At 37.7% G+C, this 17,700-nt stretch overlaps 1 protein-coding gene across 1 annotated transcript in view; it reads right to left on the bottom strand.

Moving 5' to 3' along the window:
* The window catches only part of LOC112242530 (protein hsr-9-like), a 49,499-nt gene that overhangs the window by 17,074 nt on the left and 14,725 nt on the right, over positions 1-17,700 (bottom strand). Inside the window, exons 5-10 of the mRNA XM_042313261.1 lie at positions 16,318-16,370; positions 15,662-15,751; positions 14,874-14,964; positions 3,368-3,637; positions 1,084-1,161; positions 661-930 (exon numbers count right to left, since the gene is read on the bottom strand). Of these exons, the coding sequence (XP_042169195.1) occupies positions 661-930; positions 1,084-1,161; positions 3,368-3,637; positions 14,874-14,964; positions 15,662-15,751; positions 16,318-16,370 (852 nt within the window). The remainder of the gene's footprint in view (positions 1-660; positions 931-1,083; positions 1,162-3,367; positions 3,638-14,873; positions 14,965-15,661; positions 15,752-16,317; positions 16,371-17,700) is intronic.

The raw sequence follows: 17,700 nt of genomic DNA, 5'->3' as shown, positions 1-17,700 counted from the left end.
ACAATTCTAAATCAAGGAGCTAAATGACCCTTGGTATGACCATCTTAAAACAATTCCATATGTTAGCTTAGTAGAAGCCCAGCCCAGGCCCTTAGACTTTAGGTTTTTTTTCTTCATGGGAAATTACCATATAATACATTCTTAGAGTCTTAAATGGGGAAATTAATTTGAATGGTTTGAATATGAATATTTGTTAAATCTATTCAAGAAAAGTCCAACTGAAAAATGTCAATAGAAGAAATTCTTAGGTGAAGTCCTCAGCAATTGTTTTCTGTACTACATCTGGTAAATGTTTATAAAATGTTAATGTTTCAATTTAACATTCTGTGTTGTGTCCATCAGTTAAGCATGTTTATAAAGGCTTTATGAATGGGAAAATAGAAATGACATTGACTAAATAGAATTCATACATAGACCTTTAATGTTGTTGTTATAGATCAGAGTGGCAAACTGCACAGTTAATTACCACTGGCTATAAACACCTTATGAATAGAAAAATAGATTGGACTTTACACTGTATGCATATGTGGGACCCATAGTAATATTAGAGAATGCATTATGGATATGTACTCAAAATAAATTGTTACTCATTAGTTCATTTACCTTTGTTTTATTTTTTTTACTTTGACACTATACATAATTTTAAAGTAGAGAACTTACTTGTGATGAGGGTTGTTGACACCAGTTGACTTTGCTTTCCATTCTCCAGCACAGTGCAGACAGTGACAGAGTACTGAGTACCACCTTGCAGCTCAGAGAGAGTGATGCTGTGTGAATATGTGGTAGTGATGTGTGGTTCTGTCCCTGGACAGTGGTAGGAGATCTGGTAATGATGTTGGGTTTGGTCCAATCCTGGTGGCTGGATCCAGCTAACAGCAGCTGATGTGGTGTCCACTGAGTCAACAGTCAGCTGGTCTGGAGCAGGAGGTACTAAGGGAAAATATAGTATTGTTAGTGCTGCAGTTTAAAGTTATTTAATATTCCCATTCCTTGTATTTTTTTCCCTCGTAGAATTGTAGGCCAAATAGGGTTGAATGCATTATTTGCGGTTGAATTGATGACATGTTGTTGGCAGTAGCCTACCTGACTGCTGGCCTATAAAGGGCAGGAAGGAACAGACAGTAGTCCATATAAGCCACAATATCCAAAGCCAAGTGGAATCTGTTTGGGAACATTAATATTAATGTGTTTTCACAACTAAATAAAGTGTCTTAAAGTATTCAGACCCCTTGAAATTTTGTTACGTTACAGCTTTATTCCTAATGGATTCAATTGTTTTTTCCCCTGCTCAATCTACACTCAACAGCCCATAATGACAAAGCAAAAACAGGTTTTTAGAAATGTTGGTAATTCATTATTTTTTTATTCAGACCCTTTACTTTTGGCAGCGGTTACGGCCTCAAGTCTTCTTGGGTATGACGTTACAAGCTTGGCCCACCTGTATCTATGGAGTTTCTCACATTCTTCTCTGCAGATCCTCTCAAGCTCTGTCAGATTGGATGGGGAGCGTTGCTGCACAGCTATTTTCAGGTCTCTCAAGAGTTGTTCGATCAGGTTTAAGGGCTCAGGCTGGGCCATTCAAGAACATTCAGAGACTTGTCCTGAAACCTCTCCTGAGTTGTGTTGGCTGTGTGCTTAGGGTCGGTGTCCTTTTGGAAGCTGAACCGTCTCCCGAGTCTGAGGTCCTGAGGGATGATGCCGTGTTCCCTCCAGACGTGATGCTTGGTATTCAGGCCAAAGAGTTTAATCTTGGCTTTCATCAGACCAGAAAATCTTGTTTCTCATGGTCTGAGTCTTTAGGTGCTTTTTGGCAAACTCCAAGTGGGCTGTCATGTGCTTTTTACTGACAACTGGCTTCAGTCTGGCAACTCTACCATAACGGCCTGACTGGTGGAGCACTGCAAAGATAGTCGTGGAAGGTTCTCCCATTTCCACAGTGTAACTCTGGAGGTTTGCCAGAGTGACCATTGGATTCTTGGTTACCACCCTGACCAAAGCCCTTCTTCCCTGATTGCTCAGTTTGGCTGAGCGGCCAGCTCTCGGAAGAGTCTTCGTGGTTCCAAACTTCTTCCATTTAAGAATGATGTAGGCCACTATCATCTTGGGGACCTTCATTGCTGCAGAAATGTTTTGGTACCCCTTTACTTATGTAAATAAGGTATTTCTGTTTTGTATTTTTAAAACATTTGCTAAATTTAAAAAAATACTGTTTTCGCTTTATCATTATGGGGGTTTGTGTGCAGATTGCTGAGAAAAAGTTACATTTAATCAATTTAAGAATAAGGCTGTAATGTAACAAAATTTGGAAAAAGTCAAGGGGTCTGAATACTTTCCGAAGGCACTGAATATTTCATTAAACTGTTGACAGCTCCTCTCTCTGCACACTCAAGAAAGGAATGAAGGAAAGAGAAAGAGAAGAGAGGATGGAAACACTGTGGTGAGATATTCTGTAGCTAAAGGAATGAGGGACATAGAGAAGAGGTGATGGAAACACTGTGGTGAGATATTCTGTAGCTAAAGGAATGAGGGAGATAGAGAAGAGGTGATGGAAACACTGTGGTGAGATATTCTGTAGCTAAAGGAATGAGGGACATAGAGAAGAGGTGATGGAAACACTGTGGTGAGATATTCTGTAGCTAAAGGAATGAGGGAGATAGAGAAGAGGTGATGGAAACACTGTGGTGAGATATTCTGTAGCTAAAGGAATGAGGGACATAGAGAAGAGGTGATGGAAACACTGTGGTGAGATATTCTGTAGCTAAAGGAATGAGGGAGATAGAGAAGAGGTGATGGAAACACTGTGGTGAGATATTCTGTAGCTTGAGGAATGAAGGAGATAGAAAGAGAAGAGGTGATGGAAACACTGTGGTGAGATATTCTGTTTTAATTAAAACAATATAAATTAGAGGTGTTCCAGCACCTCCCAATTTACAAATGTTGTGATAATAAATCCTCTCCACAATAACAAGTGTTTTACACTGTAATACTGATACTGAAGTCGGGATGAATACTGAAGTTAAAGCAAGAAGAGGCAGATCAACTCCTTGACATAATGTCCCTCAGGAATGGAAGCAAGCATGAACTCAGATATTATTAAAATGTTTATTGATTTCAACACCATACTGCATTATGAGATCTGAGGAATTCACCATCACATATTTATCTTCAGGAAAAAAACTTCACCTCCATGCTGACACATCCATTATGATTAGTTAATTTACATTAGTCATTTGATAACTAGTCAAAGTTATATAATGAGAACTTGTTCTCAACTAGCCTACCTGGTTAAATAAAGGTGAAATAAAAAAGAAAGAAATATAAACTTTGCCACCAGACAAAATACTTAATAAGCAGAGTACTTTCTTACCTGTGGTGAGGGTTGTTGACACTAGTTGACTTTGCTTTCCATTCTCCAGTACAGCACAGACAGTGACAGAGTATTGAGTATCACATTGCAGGTCAGAGAGAGTGATGCTGGGTGAAGATGTGGTGGTGATGTGTGGTTCTGTCCCTGGACAGTGGTAGGAGATCTGGTAATGATGTTGGGTTTGGTCCAATCCTGGCGGCTGGCTCCAGCTAACTATAGCTGATGTGGTGTCCACTGAGTCAACTGTCAGCTGGTCTGGAGCAGGGATAACTAGTGGAAACACAATATTGTCAGTGCGACAGTTAATATCAAGAAATACAGTACCTGTCAAAAGTTTGAACACACCTACTCATTCCAGGGTTTTTCTTTCTTTTTACTATTTTCTACATTGTAGAATAATACTGAAGACATCAAAACTATGAAATAATCCATATGGAATCATGTAGTAACCAAAAAAGTGTTAAACAAATCAAAACATATTTTATATTTGAAATTCTTCAAAGTAGCCACCCTTTGCCTTGATGACAGCTTTGCACAATCTTGGCATTCTCTCAACCAGCTTCGACCAGCTTCAGCTGTATACAGTGTAACGACCCTCCCACTCTGTCTGCCGTATTCTCTCTTTGTCCTTGTTTCCTTATTAGGATGCCGGTGGGCGGAGTTGGGAGGGTCGTCAGCTACATGGGAAACACCTGGGCCCGGTGTCTCCCAGGATAAATAGACCTCTTCCACATTCATGGAGGAGACTCTCTCCATGCAGACACCTTTATAGATTTTGTTGTGTTTTTTGGTGGCCTTTTGGTTGTTTACTTTGGCACCTTTCAACACCCTGCATTATCACATTCATGTATGCAAAACACTCACTTACACTACTGATTACACACACCATTGTATATTATACTTAGTTACTTATTGAATAAATACATATTTTGTTACTCCTTATCTCCACGATTGTCTCCCTTTTGTTACGGGCTTTGAGCCGGTTCGTGACAACAGTACCAGTCAAAAGTTTGGACACACCAAATCATTCCAGGGTTTTTCTGGAAGTGTGTTGGATCATTATCCTGTTGAAAAACAAGTGATAGTGGGACTAAGTGCCAAGCAGATGGGATGACGTATTGCTGCAGAATTCTGTGGTAGCCATACTGGTTAAGTGTGCCTTGAATTCTAAATAAATCACAGACAGTGACACCAGCAAAGCACACCCACACCATCACCACTTCTCCTCCATGCTTCACGGTGGGAAACACACATGCGGAGATCATCCGTTCACCTACTCTGTCCCACAAAGACAAGGCGGTTGGAACCAAAAATCTCAAATTGGAACTCATCAGACCAAAGGACAGATTTCCACTGGTCTAATGTCCATTGCTCGTGTTTATTGGGCCAAGCAAATCTCTTCTTCTTATTGGTGTCCTTTAGTAATCGATTCTTTGCAGCAATTCGACCATGAAGGCCTGATTCACGTAGTCTCCTCTGAACAGTTGATGTTGAGATGTATGTCAAGCATTTATTTGGGCTGCAGTATCTGAGGCTGGTAACTCTAATTAACTTATCCTCTGCAGCAGATGTAACTCTGGGTATTCCTTTCCTGTGGCGGTCCTCATGAGAGATGGTTTTTGCTACTGCACTTGAAGAAACATTAAAAGTTCTTGACATTTTCCTGATTGACTGACCTTCATGTAATAATGGACTGTCATTTCGCTTTGCTTTTTTGTGCTGTTCTTGCCATCATATGGACTTGGTCTTTTACCAAATAGAGCTACCTTCTATATACCAACCATACCTTGTCACAACACAACTGATTGAAACACAGTAAGAAGGAAATCAATTCCACAAATGAACTTTTAACAAGGCACACCTGTTAATTGAAATGCATTCCAGGTGACTACCTCATGAAGCTGGTTGAGAGAATGCCAAGAGTGTGCCAAGCTATCATTAAGCCAAAGAGTGGCTACTTTGAAGAATCTAACACTTGTTTGGTTACTACATGATTCCAGATGTGTTATTTCCTTGATGTCTTCACCATTATTCTACAATGTAGAAAATAAAAAAATTAAGTAAAACCCTTGAATGAGTAGGTGTGTCCAAACTTTTGACTGGTACTGTATGCATATATGTATACAGTATATCAATTATTATGGGAATGATTCAAGTGCAACGGTCAATGACACCATTATAATCTATATTAATATATATATACACAGTGCTTCGGAAAGTATTCATTTTTTCACATTGTGTTACATTTCCATCTACACACAATACCCCATAATGACAAAACAAAAACAGTTTTTTAAAAATCCTAATTTATATGAAAGAAACCGAAAAATCACATTTACATGAGTTTTCAGACCCTTTCCTCAGTAGTTAGTCGAAGCACCTTTGGCAGCGATTACAGTCTTCTTTGGTATGACGCTACAACCTTGGCACACCTGTATTTGGGGAGTTTTGCCCATTCTTCTCTGCATATCCTCTCAAGCTCTGTCAGGTTGGATGGGGAGTGTCACTGAACAGCAATTTTCAGGTCTCTCCAGAGATGTTTGATCGGGTTCAAATCCGGGCTCTGGCTGGGCCACTCAAGGACATTCAGAGACTGTTCCGAAGCCACTCCTGCCTGTCTTGGCTGTGTGCTTATGGTCATTGTCCTGTTGGAAGGTGAACCTTCGCCTCCAGTCTGAGGTCCTGAGCGCTCTGGAGCAGGTTTTCATCAAGGATCTCTCTGTACTTTGCTCCGTTCATCTTTGCGTCGATCCTGACTAGTCTGCCAGTCCTTACCACTGAAAAATATCCCGACAGCATGATGCTGCCACCGCCATGCTTCACCGTAGGGATGGTGCCAGGTTTCCTCCAGATGTGACGCTTGGCATTCAGGCCAAAGAGTTCAATGTTGTTTTCATCAGACCAGAAAATCTTGTTTCTCATGGTCTGAGAGTCTTTCGGTGCCTTTCGGCAAACTCTGTCTGGCTTGATTGGTGGAGTGCTGCAAAGATGGTTGTCCTTCTGGGAGGTTCTCCCATCACCACAGAGGAACTCTAGAGCTCTGTCAGAGTGACCATCGGGTTCTTGGTCACCTCCCTGACCAAGGCCCTTCTCCCCCAATTGTTCAGTTTAGCCGGGTGGCAAGCTCTCGGAAGAGTCTTGGTGATTCCAAATTTCTTCTATTTAAGAATGATGGAGGCCACTGTGATCTTGGACACCTTCAATGTTGCAAAAGTGTTTTGGTACTCTTCCCCAGAGCTGTGTCTCGACATAATCCTGTCTCGGAGCTCTACGGACAATTCCTTCAACCTCATGGCTTGGTTTTTGCTCTGACATGCACTGTCAACTGTGGGACCTTATGTAGACAGGTGTGTGCCTTTCCAAATCATGTCCAATCAATTGAATTTACCACAGGTGGACTCCAATCAAGATGTAGATACATATACATCTCAATCTCAATGGAAACAGGATGCACCTGAGCTCAATTTCGCATCTCATAGCAAAGGGTCTGTATACTTTTATAAATGTCATATTTCAGTTTTTGCGTTGTCATTATGGAATATTGTGTGTAGATTGATGAGGAAAAACAACAATTGAATCAATTTCTGAATAAGGCTGTAATGTAACAAAATGTGGAAAAAGTCAAGGGGTCTGAGTACTTTCCGAATGCACTGTACATTAGCTTGTAGTACACGGCCTCCAGATTGCTGGCCTGCCAATGACCAAAGCAAAGCTAGGTACTCCTCTCTTTCAGCTGTTATGGGAAACCTAGCTCTTTGGAGAACAAGGTGATGTATACAGGGACTTTTGAGATGTTTGGATCCTCCTTAATTTGATTTGTGGATCCAAATAAAGTATTTAAAATGTGTAATTTCAGTATGTTTGTGTATGTGAATGTGTATGGGTTTTGTGTGAGAGTGTCAATGTAGTGTTTAAGTGTATATATAGTGTGTGTATATAGTATTCTGAGTGTGCATTGAGTCAGTGCAAGATAGTGTCAATGCAGATAGTCTGGGTATTGGTAACCATTTAATTAACTATATAGCAGTCGTGTGGTTATTTATCAGTTGTATGGCTTGGGGGTAGAAGCTGTCTCAGAGCCTGTTGGTCTGAGCTGATGCTCCAATACCTTTTGCTGCACGGTATTACAGGGGTAATAGTGGGCTAACAATTAAATAACAATGTGATAACTAGAAATGGAAATGTCCTGAAGAAAATGTGTGTCACTCTGCACATTTCAATGTTGATGTGTTTTTTGTAGCATGAATGTTTCAAGAACTGTGTCAGAGCCAAATAATTTATGTAAATGTGAAATGGTTATAGTTCAACAGGTATTCATATCAAAAGCTTTTGACAAGAAGTGTAAGTTGAGTCAGTCTACACAATTCAACGTTGGTTTTATGTTTGTAGCTTATTAAATGGTTTAACCTTTTACTGCAGTGGGCTAAATCAGGGTCAGAATATAACACAATAGATCTGGATAGAATTCAATAGAAGAAAATGCAAAGAAAAAAACAACTTTTTTTTCTACCACCATCTTTGAAATGCAAGAGAAAGGCCCCAAATCTAGCCATCACTCTGGTTGTAATTCCAATAGTATCCACAAGATGGCAGAAGTGTGTGTGCAAAGTTTCAGACGGATACCTTGAAGTACAAGCAAACCACATTACTTTTAGTGTGAAGTCACCCAGATACATTTGGGCAAATCATGAAGGAGACATTCACATTCACATTACATTTTTCTGCAATAATATTGTCAAATCTGTATACTTGGACCTTGATTTAGCTTTTCCAGTATTAGTAGCCATATTATAAGTTCAACATTTGCAAAACACCCAGTATTCATAACTCTCCATATTTTTGGCACTACTGTAAAGCCCAGTTCATTGGCTATCTAGCTAGCTTTGTTTGACCCCGATTTATGCTTATTTGACAAAGTTGCAGTCCATCAACTGAAGACCAGCCGCATCATTGGCGTGCCATGAAGGCGTTGCTCTCTGAGCAAATTTGGTGTCCTATAGGATATACTACACCCCTAATGATATAGTGAAGTCTGGTTACGTTCTACGATCTCTGAGGAATACATACGAATGTGATTTGACTGGTTGAAACAACATTTAGGGTTAGATTTTCACAGATTCCTTTCTTTGCAAATTAAACGAGTGGAAATACAAAATCGATCATGCATGCTATATGGACCTTTTTAGGAAATGAAAAGGGATATTATCTAACAAAACGACACTTCATGTTATCTCTGGGACCCTTTGGATGATAAATCAGAGCAAGATTTCAGAATATAAGTACACATTTCACCTTCAGAGGTGAATTTATCAAACCTATTGCGGTGAAAAAAAGTTTTTTGTTGTTAGGAGCTCTCCTCCAACAATAGCATGCTATTTTTTCTGCAGTAATAGCTACTGTAAATTGGACAGTCCAGTTATATTACAAGAATTTAAGCTTTCAGCCGATATTAGACACTTATATGTACCGACATTTTCTTGCTCTCTAAAATCTGCGATCATGACACAAGGAGCTGCATGATTTACAACTGTCCCGTTAATGGGATCCCTAAGAATTAAATGGTTGAACCTTTTACTGCAGTGGGTTAAATCGGGGTCACACAGTGTTTCTTGCTAGTCTTAAACAAATCTACTTTGAAACAAAATTATACACATGATCATGGGCTTAAAAAAAGAATACACCATGTCAGATATAGAGTTGAAATGTATTACATTTTGAGGTTGCATCCCAATATTACACTTCATATACGTCACAGAAGACAGACATTTAACCAAACCGTTTGACATAGAAACACCGGATTTTCGTCGGGTTTATGAAAGAATGTTTATTAATTCTGAAATTCTGAAAAATGTGAATAGCATTCCACCCATGAGGCCACTAGGTTATTTGACCTACGGACAGTATCAAATCTAAATATTTCCCATTGAAGTCTATGGAGCTTTTATGCAAATGTTAAGTGTTTATAGTTCAAAAGGTATACATAGTGTCAAAAGTTGTATACAAGCAATCAATTGTGAGTAATTCTGCACATTTTAAAGTCGTTTTGGTGTTGGTAGCTTTTAAGGTTTTGGCGCTACAGGTGGCAGCAGAAGGTGAATAACAATAACTAGAAAATGACATGTCCCAAACAAAATGTGTGCACTTCTTAGCTTGTCTTGAATTCTTGATGGTTGATAGGATAGAATAGCCTGAACATTTGATAGTTGGCTTGGTTTTAATTTTTGTTTGAACGGTTCAAGAGTTACGATTAATGTTGGTTAAATGCTAATTCATGCACATTTAAATAGTTATCATTTATCAAGTTTAAAAAAATATTAATTGTTTTAATGTTTGTAGCTGAAATGGTTAAAGAGCAGTAGCATGTGAAATATATACTACTGTGTTCTTATAGTTGGCATTGAATCCATTAATTGTTATGCTAATTTATGCAAATTACAACTGTTTATAGTTTATAATGGTTTTAGAAAACTTGAAATTTGGATTGCCTAAACGTCCTAAAGTTGGAATTTTACCTTAATTGACCAAGGAGCAGGACCATTTTGAAAAGCTACTGCTTTTCTCAATCAAACACATGTTCATTTATACTAAGTTATATTTCAAAGTATAAATACTATTTACAAGCTGTATGCATGCAATCTAAGTTGAGTCAGTCTGCACATTTCAACAATGGTTTAGTTAAAGTTTAATGCATAAACAGTTCAAGAGAATCTCAGATATTTTATCATTTAAAGGCTATGGTCATTGACATGTATTGAGTTTTATGCAAATATGGTTGTAAAACAAAAAGTATAAATACTATCAAAAATATTTCAAGCAATCTACAGGTAACTGCCAAAATAATGGAAACACTTGAGTAGATGAGGGATACACAGTATATAGAAAGCAGGTGCTTCCACACAGGTGTGGTTCTTGAGTTAATTAAGCAATTAATATCCCAACATGCTTAGGGTCATGTAAAACAAATGCTGGGCAGGCCATAATTTAGTCCATTATTTTGGCTACCATGGCTATGCCCCCATAGGATGACAATGCCCCCATCCACAGGGCACGAGTGGTCACCGAATGGTTTTATGAGCATGAAAATGGTGTAAATCATATGCCATGGCCGTCTCAAATGACCAGATCTCAACCCAGTTGAACACTAATATTATGGGATATTCTGTAGCGGCGCCCGAGACAGTTTTCCACAATTTATCGTGGTAGAATGGTGTCACATCACACCAATAGAGTTCCAGACACTTGTAGAATCTATGCCAAGGTGCATTGAAGCTGTTCTGGCCCAACTCCCTTTTAAGGTGCTTTATTTTGGTGTTTCCTTTATTTTGGCAGTTACCTGTAAGTTGTGTCAGCCTGCACATTTAAAAGGAGAGCTGAACCAATAAAAAAAAACACTTCTCTGGTTGGAAACAGCCTACAGATGTAGGATTTTTTGTTACTGATCATTTTACTGCATCGCAGGAAATGCAGATGAGCTTCAAACTTAACATACTTATTTTGCAGTTTGATTTAGTACAATTCACTCATCTTTTCTGATGTGTTTGACAACAGCTGATAATCAGATAAATGATATCAAGGATCTGGAAAGGGGAGGCTGCACAAAGTATTGAAGACAGGGGTGCCAATAAAGTTTTTCTTAAGAAAAATTTGCCTTTCATAGTTACGTTGTTAATGATGAATGCAAGAAAACCTGATTGTTTACTTGGGAGAGCTACAATGTAGGCTATTAACCTCTCTTGTGCAGGGGGCAGTATTGTGACATCCGGATGAAAAGCGTGCCCAAAGTAAACTGCCTGTTACTCAGGCCCAGAATCTATGTAGAAACATGCTTCCAAAACTGTTAAAATGATGTCTGAGTATAACAGAACTCTTTTGGCAGGCGAAAACCTGAGAAAAAATCCATTCAGGAAGTGGGATACAGAAGTTTGTAGTTTTCTAATGCATGTCTAATAGAGTATCCATTGACTTAAGACTGAGATTGCACTTCCCATGGCTTCCACTAGATGTCAACAGTCTTTAGAAATTGTTTCAGGCTTGTGTTATGAATAATGACCGAGTAAGACCTCTTTCTAAGTGTGGATGGCCAGGTGTCCCTTCCTTCTTTGAGGCGCGCGTCCGTGAAGCACGGCGTTCGTTCTTTTTCGTTTGTAATGACAATGCTATTGTCTGGTTGAAATATTATTGCATATTTATGCTAAAAACAGCTTGAAGATTGATTAGAAACATCGTTTGACATATTTCTATGAACTTTAGTGATACAATTTTGACTTTTCGTCTGGATTTTGTGATCAGTTTTGGAGCCAATGGATTTCTGAACAAAACGCGCCAACCGAACGGAGGTTTTGAATATAAAGATGGACTTTAGCGAACAAAACAAACATCTATTGTGTAACAGGGACTATTGTGAGTGCCACCAGATGAAGATCATCTAAGGTAAGTGATTCATTTTATTGCTATTTCTGACTTTTGTGTCGCACCCGCCTGGTTGGAAAATTATTTTCATGTGTTTTGTATGCTGTCCTCAGATCATCATTTTGCCGTAAAACCTTTTTGAAATCTGACACAGAGGCTGGATTAACAAGAAGTTAAGCTTTATTTTGATGTATAACACATATATTTTCAAGAATGTTAAATATTTGAATTTAGTATTTTTGAATTTCTTGCTCTGCAATTTCACCGGATGTTGGCCAGATGGGACGTTAGCGTCCCACATGCACAAGAGAGGTTAAACAATACATTACACAAACAATAATCCTAAAAGAAACCAATAGGCTATTAAACAATACATTACACAGACAAGAATCCAAAAATAAGCCAATAAGCTATTAATAAGGGATACGTTGACAACATCCGGTGAAATTGGAGGGCGCACAATTCACATAAATAATCATAATATTAAACATTTATGAACATACAAGTATCTCATATCATTTAAAATCTTAAATTCTTGTTAATCTAACTGCATTATCCGATTTACAATAGGCTTTACAGCGAAAGCATACCATGCGATTGTTTGAGGACGGCGCCCCACGTCAATATATTTTTCAACCAGCATAGGCTTCATAAAATCACAAATTGCGATTAAATACATCACTTACTTTTGAAAATCTTCCTCTGCTTGCAATCCCAAGAGTCCCGGCTACAACATGAATGGTCGTTTTGTTAGATAAAATCCTTCTTTATATCCCAAAATGTCTGTTTAGTTGGCGCCATCGATTTCAGTAATCCACTCGTTCAACATGCAGACAAAGGAGTCCAAAAAACTACCGCTAAAACTTCTTTCAAACAAGTCAAACTACGTTTCTATTTAATCGTCAGGTATCCTAAAATGTCAATAAACTATAATATTTCATACGGAAAGTAGTATGCTCAATAGAAAATTTATATTAGTAAGCGCGTTCCAACAGACTGATATTGTACCGGGAGTCTTTGTACAAAAACTCAAAATTCTTGCTTGTTTCTGAAGAAACAAGCCTGAAACCTTCAACAAAGACTGTTGACATCTAGTGGCAGCCATGGTAATTGCAATCTGTGAGTTGGAATTGCTTAGGACCCATAGCTTTCCATTATAAGAGCCTGGGACCTAAAAATAAAAATTTGGATTGAATTTCGCCTGCCATATAAATTGTGTTATATTCTCAGATATTATTTTAACATTTCTAGAAACTTCAAAGTGTTTTCTGAGTAACAGGCAGTTTACTTTGGCCACGTCAGTCAGGCGGAAATTCAGGAAAATAGACCCTAGATCTAATTAAACAATTAATTACACAGACAAGAATTCAATATAAACTAATAGGCTATTAAACAATACATTACACAGACAAGAATCCAAAATAAACCAATAGGCTATTTTAGCCAAATGTAAAAAGTGGGCAACAACACCAGCCTCGTTTGAAGCATAGGCCTAGTGGAGTGTTGGGCCAGTAACCAAAATGTTGCTGGATTGAATACCTGAGCTGACAAGGTAAAACATTCTGCCCCAGACCAAGGCAGTTAACCCACTGTTCCCCGGGCGCCGAACACGTGGATGTCGATTAAGGCAGCCACCCGCACCTCTCTGATTCAGAGGGGTTGGGTTAAATGCGGAAGACACATTTCAGTTGATTGCAACTGACTAGGTTAGAGTGTTGGACTAGTAACCGGAAGGTTGCAAGTTCAAATCCCTGAGCTGACAAGGTACAAATCTGTCGTTCTGCCTCTGAACCGGCAGTTAACCCACTGTTCCTAGGCCGTCATTGAAAATAAGAATTTGTGCTTAACTGACTTGCCTAGTTAAGTAAAAGTAAAATAAAATTATGAAATAATTATTCCAGACCATTATTGTCCTGTTTTATTCTCCTCATAGCCTCCTGATACATTCATAAAATATATATTTTATGTGTAAAGGCTAAAAGGCAAACTCTCCTCCTTCACGTCACTCCCATTTTCTGCTCCACCTACACAGGTTCGAAGTGTTACATGATCTGTATAAATACAAATTCGGGTGAGGCGACAGCTGTTTTCCGACGGTCGTTTTCCGTTTTCCTCAGAGACATGACAAATGTCTTCTTTGACCCTGTCACAGCATACGTTGTCATGGTTACCTGACTGCTACAGCAATGAGGGTGGTCAATGCACAGGTTGCACATGTTTTAGCGAGAGGAACATTTATCCTTCACTAATCCACAACCCCTTGCTTACTGTTGTAACATTTTCCCGAGAAGCCCAACTAACCATTCAACCTCTGGCAAAAAACTCTTTCTAATTCACAATGAAATGAAACACAGACTACCCCTTACTAGTCAGAAAACTATTGGGTATGTTGTGGTGGACTGTAATTACAATTGCTTTGAGGGAACCAAGTAAAATTATGTTTGTAGTGTAGCTAGCCACTGAATGGCTCTAAATTCACTGTAAAAACGCAGATAAAGCTATAAATGCTTTGAGCTAACTAGTGCTCTCAAATTATAAACGGAGGTCGACTGCAGATGGGAGTTTTATTCATAACATCACTAACTTACCTAGCTAACATGTATTTTGTGGTAAAAAATATATAAAGTTGCTAGCTAGCGTAAGCAACGTTTGCTGATCAATGAGACAGGGCTAGCTATCCAACTGAGCTAGCAAACAATGTAACAAATGTCAAAAGTAACATTTCGGATTCTAAAAATCTCTGCATTTCAGGAATCATAGTAGCATGTACTCCTGGTGCACTGTTCAATTATCTAGCCATTTAAACATTGATTTTTTGAAGAAAAGTGTGTTTTTTGCCATAGCCCTCACTGGCTTTCATGTGATTTAAACGTGAGCTTTTCCGAAGACAGTTGTTATCCATTGGTGCACTGCAATCGGTTGACCAACATTATGGGGCAGAGCTAAGCGAAGAGTTCATTGTAAATGCTTCCAATGATTATAATTTGCAATGCTTATGAATTTTTATACATGCTGGAACATGTAAATAGTTTATAAATGCTTATTAATTAATTGTTACCAAATCTTATATCTTTAAATGTGGAGTGTGTTGTGGTACCTTGGGTTGTTTTCATGTTTTCTCTTGAGGAACCTTCTTCTGGTTTTGACTCATCAATGGCTTGTGACAGTGGTTCTTCCTCTTCACATTTCTATAAAAAGTTGAATTCATAAGTTAACATGTTTAAGACATTATTACATTGAAACTTCAATTCTGGTCTGTTGAGGATAAAGCACAATAGCTTCCATTTAGAATTGGGGCACATTAAATTCCTAGTCTGGCATGCCTAGTTTGGGCTTAATTCATACTATGGCTGTCATGGCCTGTTGTGACCATCACATAGGAGAGGTGATACATTTGGAAAAAGTAAAGTGACTTTACCTGTTAAACATAACATGTTCCCTTATTTTCCCATCTTAACAGGGATAAACAATTATGAAAGTATATCCGTGTTAAAATGGCAGCCAAAACATCACCAAACTATTACACTTGTTCTAAGTGTACCGCCATAATATTCAAGATCTCTCTGAATCAGTTCTTGACTTGGACTGAAATAGGTGCCTGTACTCATTCATAGGGCCAGTACTGTTTATATTTAGGTGCAGGAACTCCACAATACATTTGAGATAATATTCTGTAAGAAGAACAGGAAATTAAGCAGTAGGAAATTTGAGGTGCCGGTACTCAGTTCCAGTGAGCTCCTTCCCATCCCATGCACTGTGCCCAATAGATTTGATTGGAAAAAGATCACGCAATGCGACAGCACAACAGTGGATTCCATCTTGGATTTGATTGGAATACATTTTTTTCAGAGTAGCCTACTCATCACAACCCTAGTTATTACCCACCTTTTGTTCTCCCTGTTCTCCCTGGTGAGTAATTTCTTTCAAACCCATCTCTGGATTGGAAATGGATGGGGCTGAAATCTCTGGGTCGGGCTTTCAGTTGATAATACATACACAAATTAGTGATTTCACCAGATCCACACAGTTACAATATATATTTTTATTGTTATTGACTCTACATAACTTATGTTGAAAATGTACATGCAGATGTAGGATCTTAATTTGATACATCTTTTGTTGCTGAGAATGTTCCTGTACGACAGGAAATGCAAAGGAGCTTCCTGATTGACATAATTTCACTGAAAACCCACACGACACTTTTAACAGTATTCCACTTTTCATGTAGCCTACTTTTGGCCAGCCAACAGCCTAACCACATATCAAGCAACACTATGGACTAAATGTTCAATCCTGTTACTGCAGGATTATGTTGCTGGGACAATATAGGACAAATTAAGATCCTACATCTGTACAAAACGTGCTGGAACTCAACCTTATACAACCTTTAGCTTTGACCTTGAAATGAAACATATTGTCACGCCTGCTCCCGCGCCTTCGTGCGCCAGGGAGGGAGAACGGTAGCAGGCGTGATATTCATATTACAGGAACAGGATCGGCATTACCACTGAGGATAGAAATCATGTAAATGTGTCTATTACCCAATATGCCTCATCCTTCTTGACAACGAGTTCACCTAACACCTCGGCTGGACCTAGAATTAAGGGAGAGATATTGTACTTTAACAAGGTCAGAATCTCAGATGCAAAAGGGAGATGCAGAGAGATCAGATACAGTGAAAACATTTCTATGACTAGCTTAGCACTAAATAAGTCAATTGTTTATCAAATATATAATCCTGCATCATTATATCACCCACACATCCAGTCAAACACATACTCATGAATACTGCTATTATTATATCATTATACACAACTACTATAACTACTACTACTGCTATATAATTATATACTACTACTACTATATAATTATATACTACTACTACTATATAATTATATACTACTACTATATAATTAGATACTACTACTACTGCTATATAATTATATACTACTACTACTATATAATTATATACTACTACTATATAATTATATACTACTACTACTATATAATTATATACTACTACTACTATATAATTATATACTACTACTATATCATTATACACAACTACTACTATATAATTATATACTACTACTACTATATAATTATATACTACTACTATAATTATATAATACTACTATATAATTAGATACTACTACTACTGCTATATAATTAAACACTACTACTACTATATAATTATATACTACTACTACTATATAATTATATACTACTACTACTATATAATTAGATACTACTACTACTACTGCTACTATATAATTAGATACTACTACTACTATATACCACTACTACTACTACTACTATATAATTATATACTACTACTACTACTATATATTAGATACTACTACTACTAGCTACTATAATTAATTACTACTACTACTACTATATAATTATATACTACTACTACTATATATAATTAGATACTACTACTACTATATACTATATACCACTACTACTATACTACTTAATTAGATACTACTACAATATAATTAGATACCACTACTACTATATAAGCTGCTTAATACAACTACTATATAATTAGATACTACTACTACTACAGCTACTATATAATTAGATACTACTACTACTATATACCACTACTACTACTACTACTACTACTACTACTACTACTACTACTACTACTACTACTACTATTACTATATAATTAGATACTACTACTACATAATTAGATACTACTACTACTATATACCACTACTACTACTACTACTATATAATTAGATACTACTACAACATAATTAGATACCACTACTACTACTACTACAGCTGCTTCTAATACAACTACTATATAATTAGATACTACTTATACTACTACTATTATATAATTAGATACTCCTACTACTACTACTACTGCTACTACTACTACAGCTACACCATTTTCCATTACTGTG

This window comes from Oncorhynchus tshawytscha, unplaced genomic scaffold, assembly GCF_018296145.1.
Source record: "Oncorhynchus tshawytscha isolate Ot180627B unplaced genomic scaffold, Otsh_v2.0 Un_contig_1781_pilon_pilon, whole genome shotgun sequence".
NCBI classification, from domain to species: Eukaryota; Metazoa; Chordata; class Actinopteri; order Salmoniformes; family Salmonidae; genus Oncorhynchus; species Oncorhynchus tshawytscha.
Note: the sequence above shows the minus strand (reverse complement) of the source record. Positions and strands in the feature narration are given on the sequence as shown.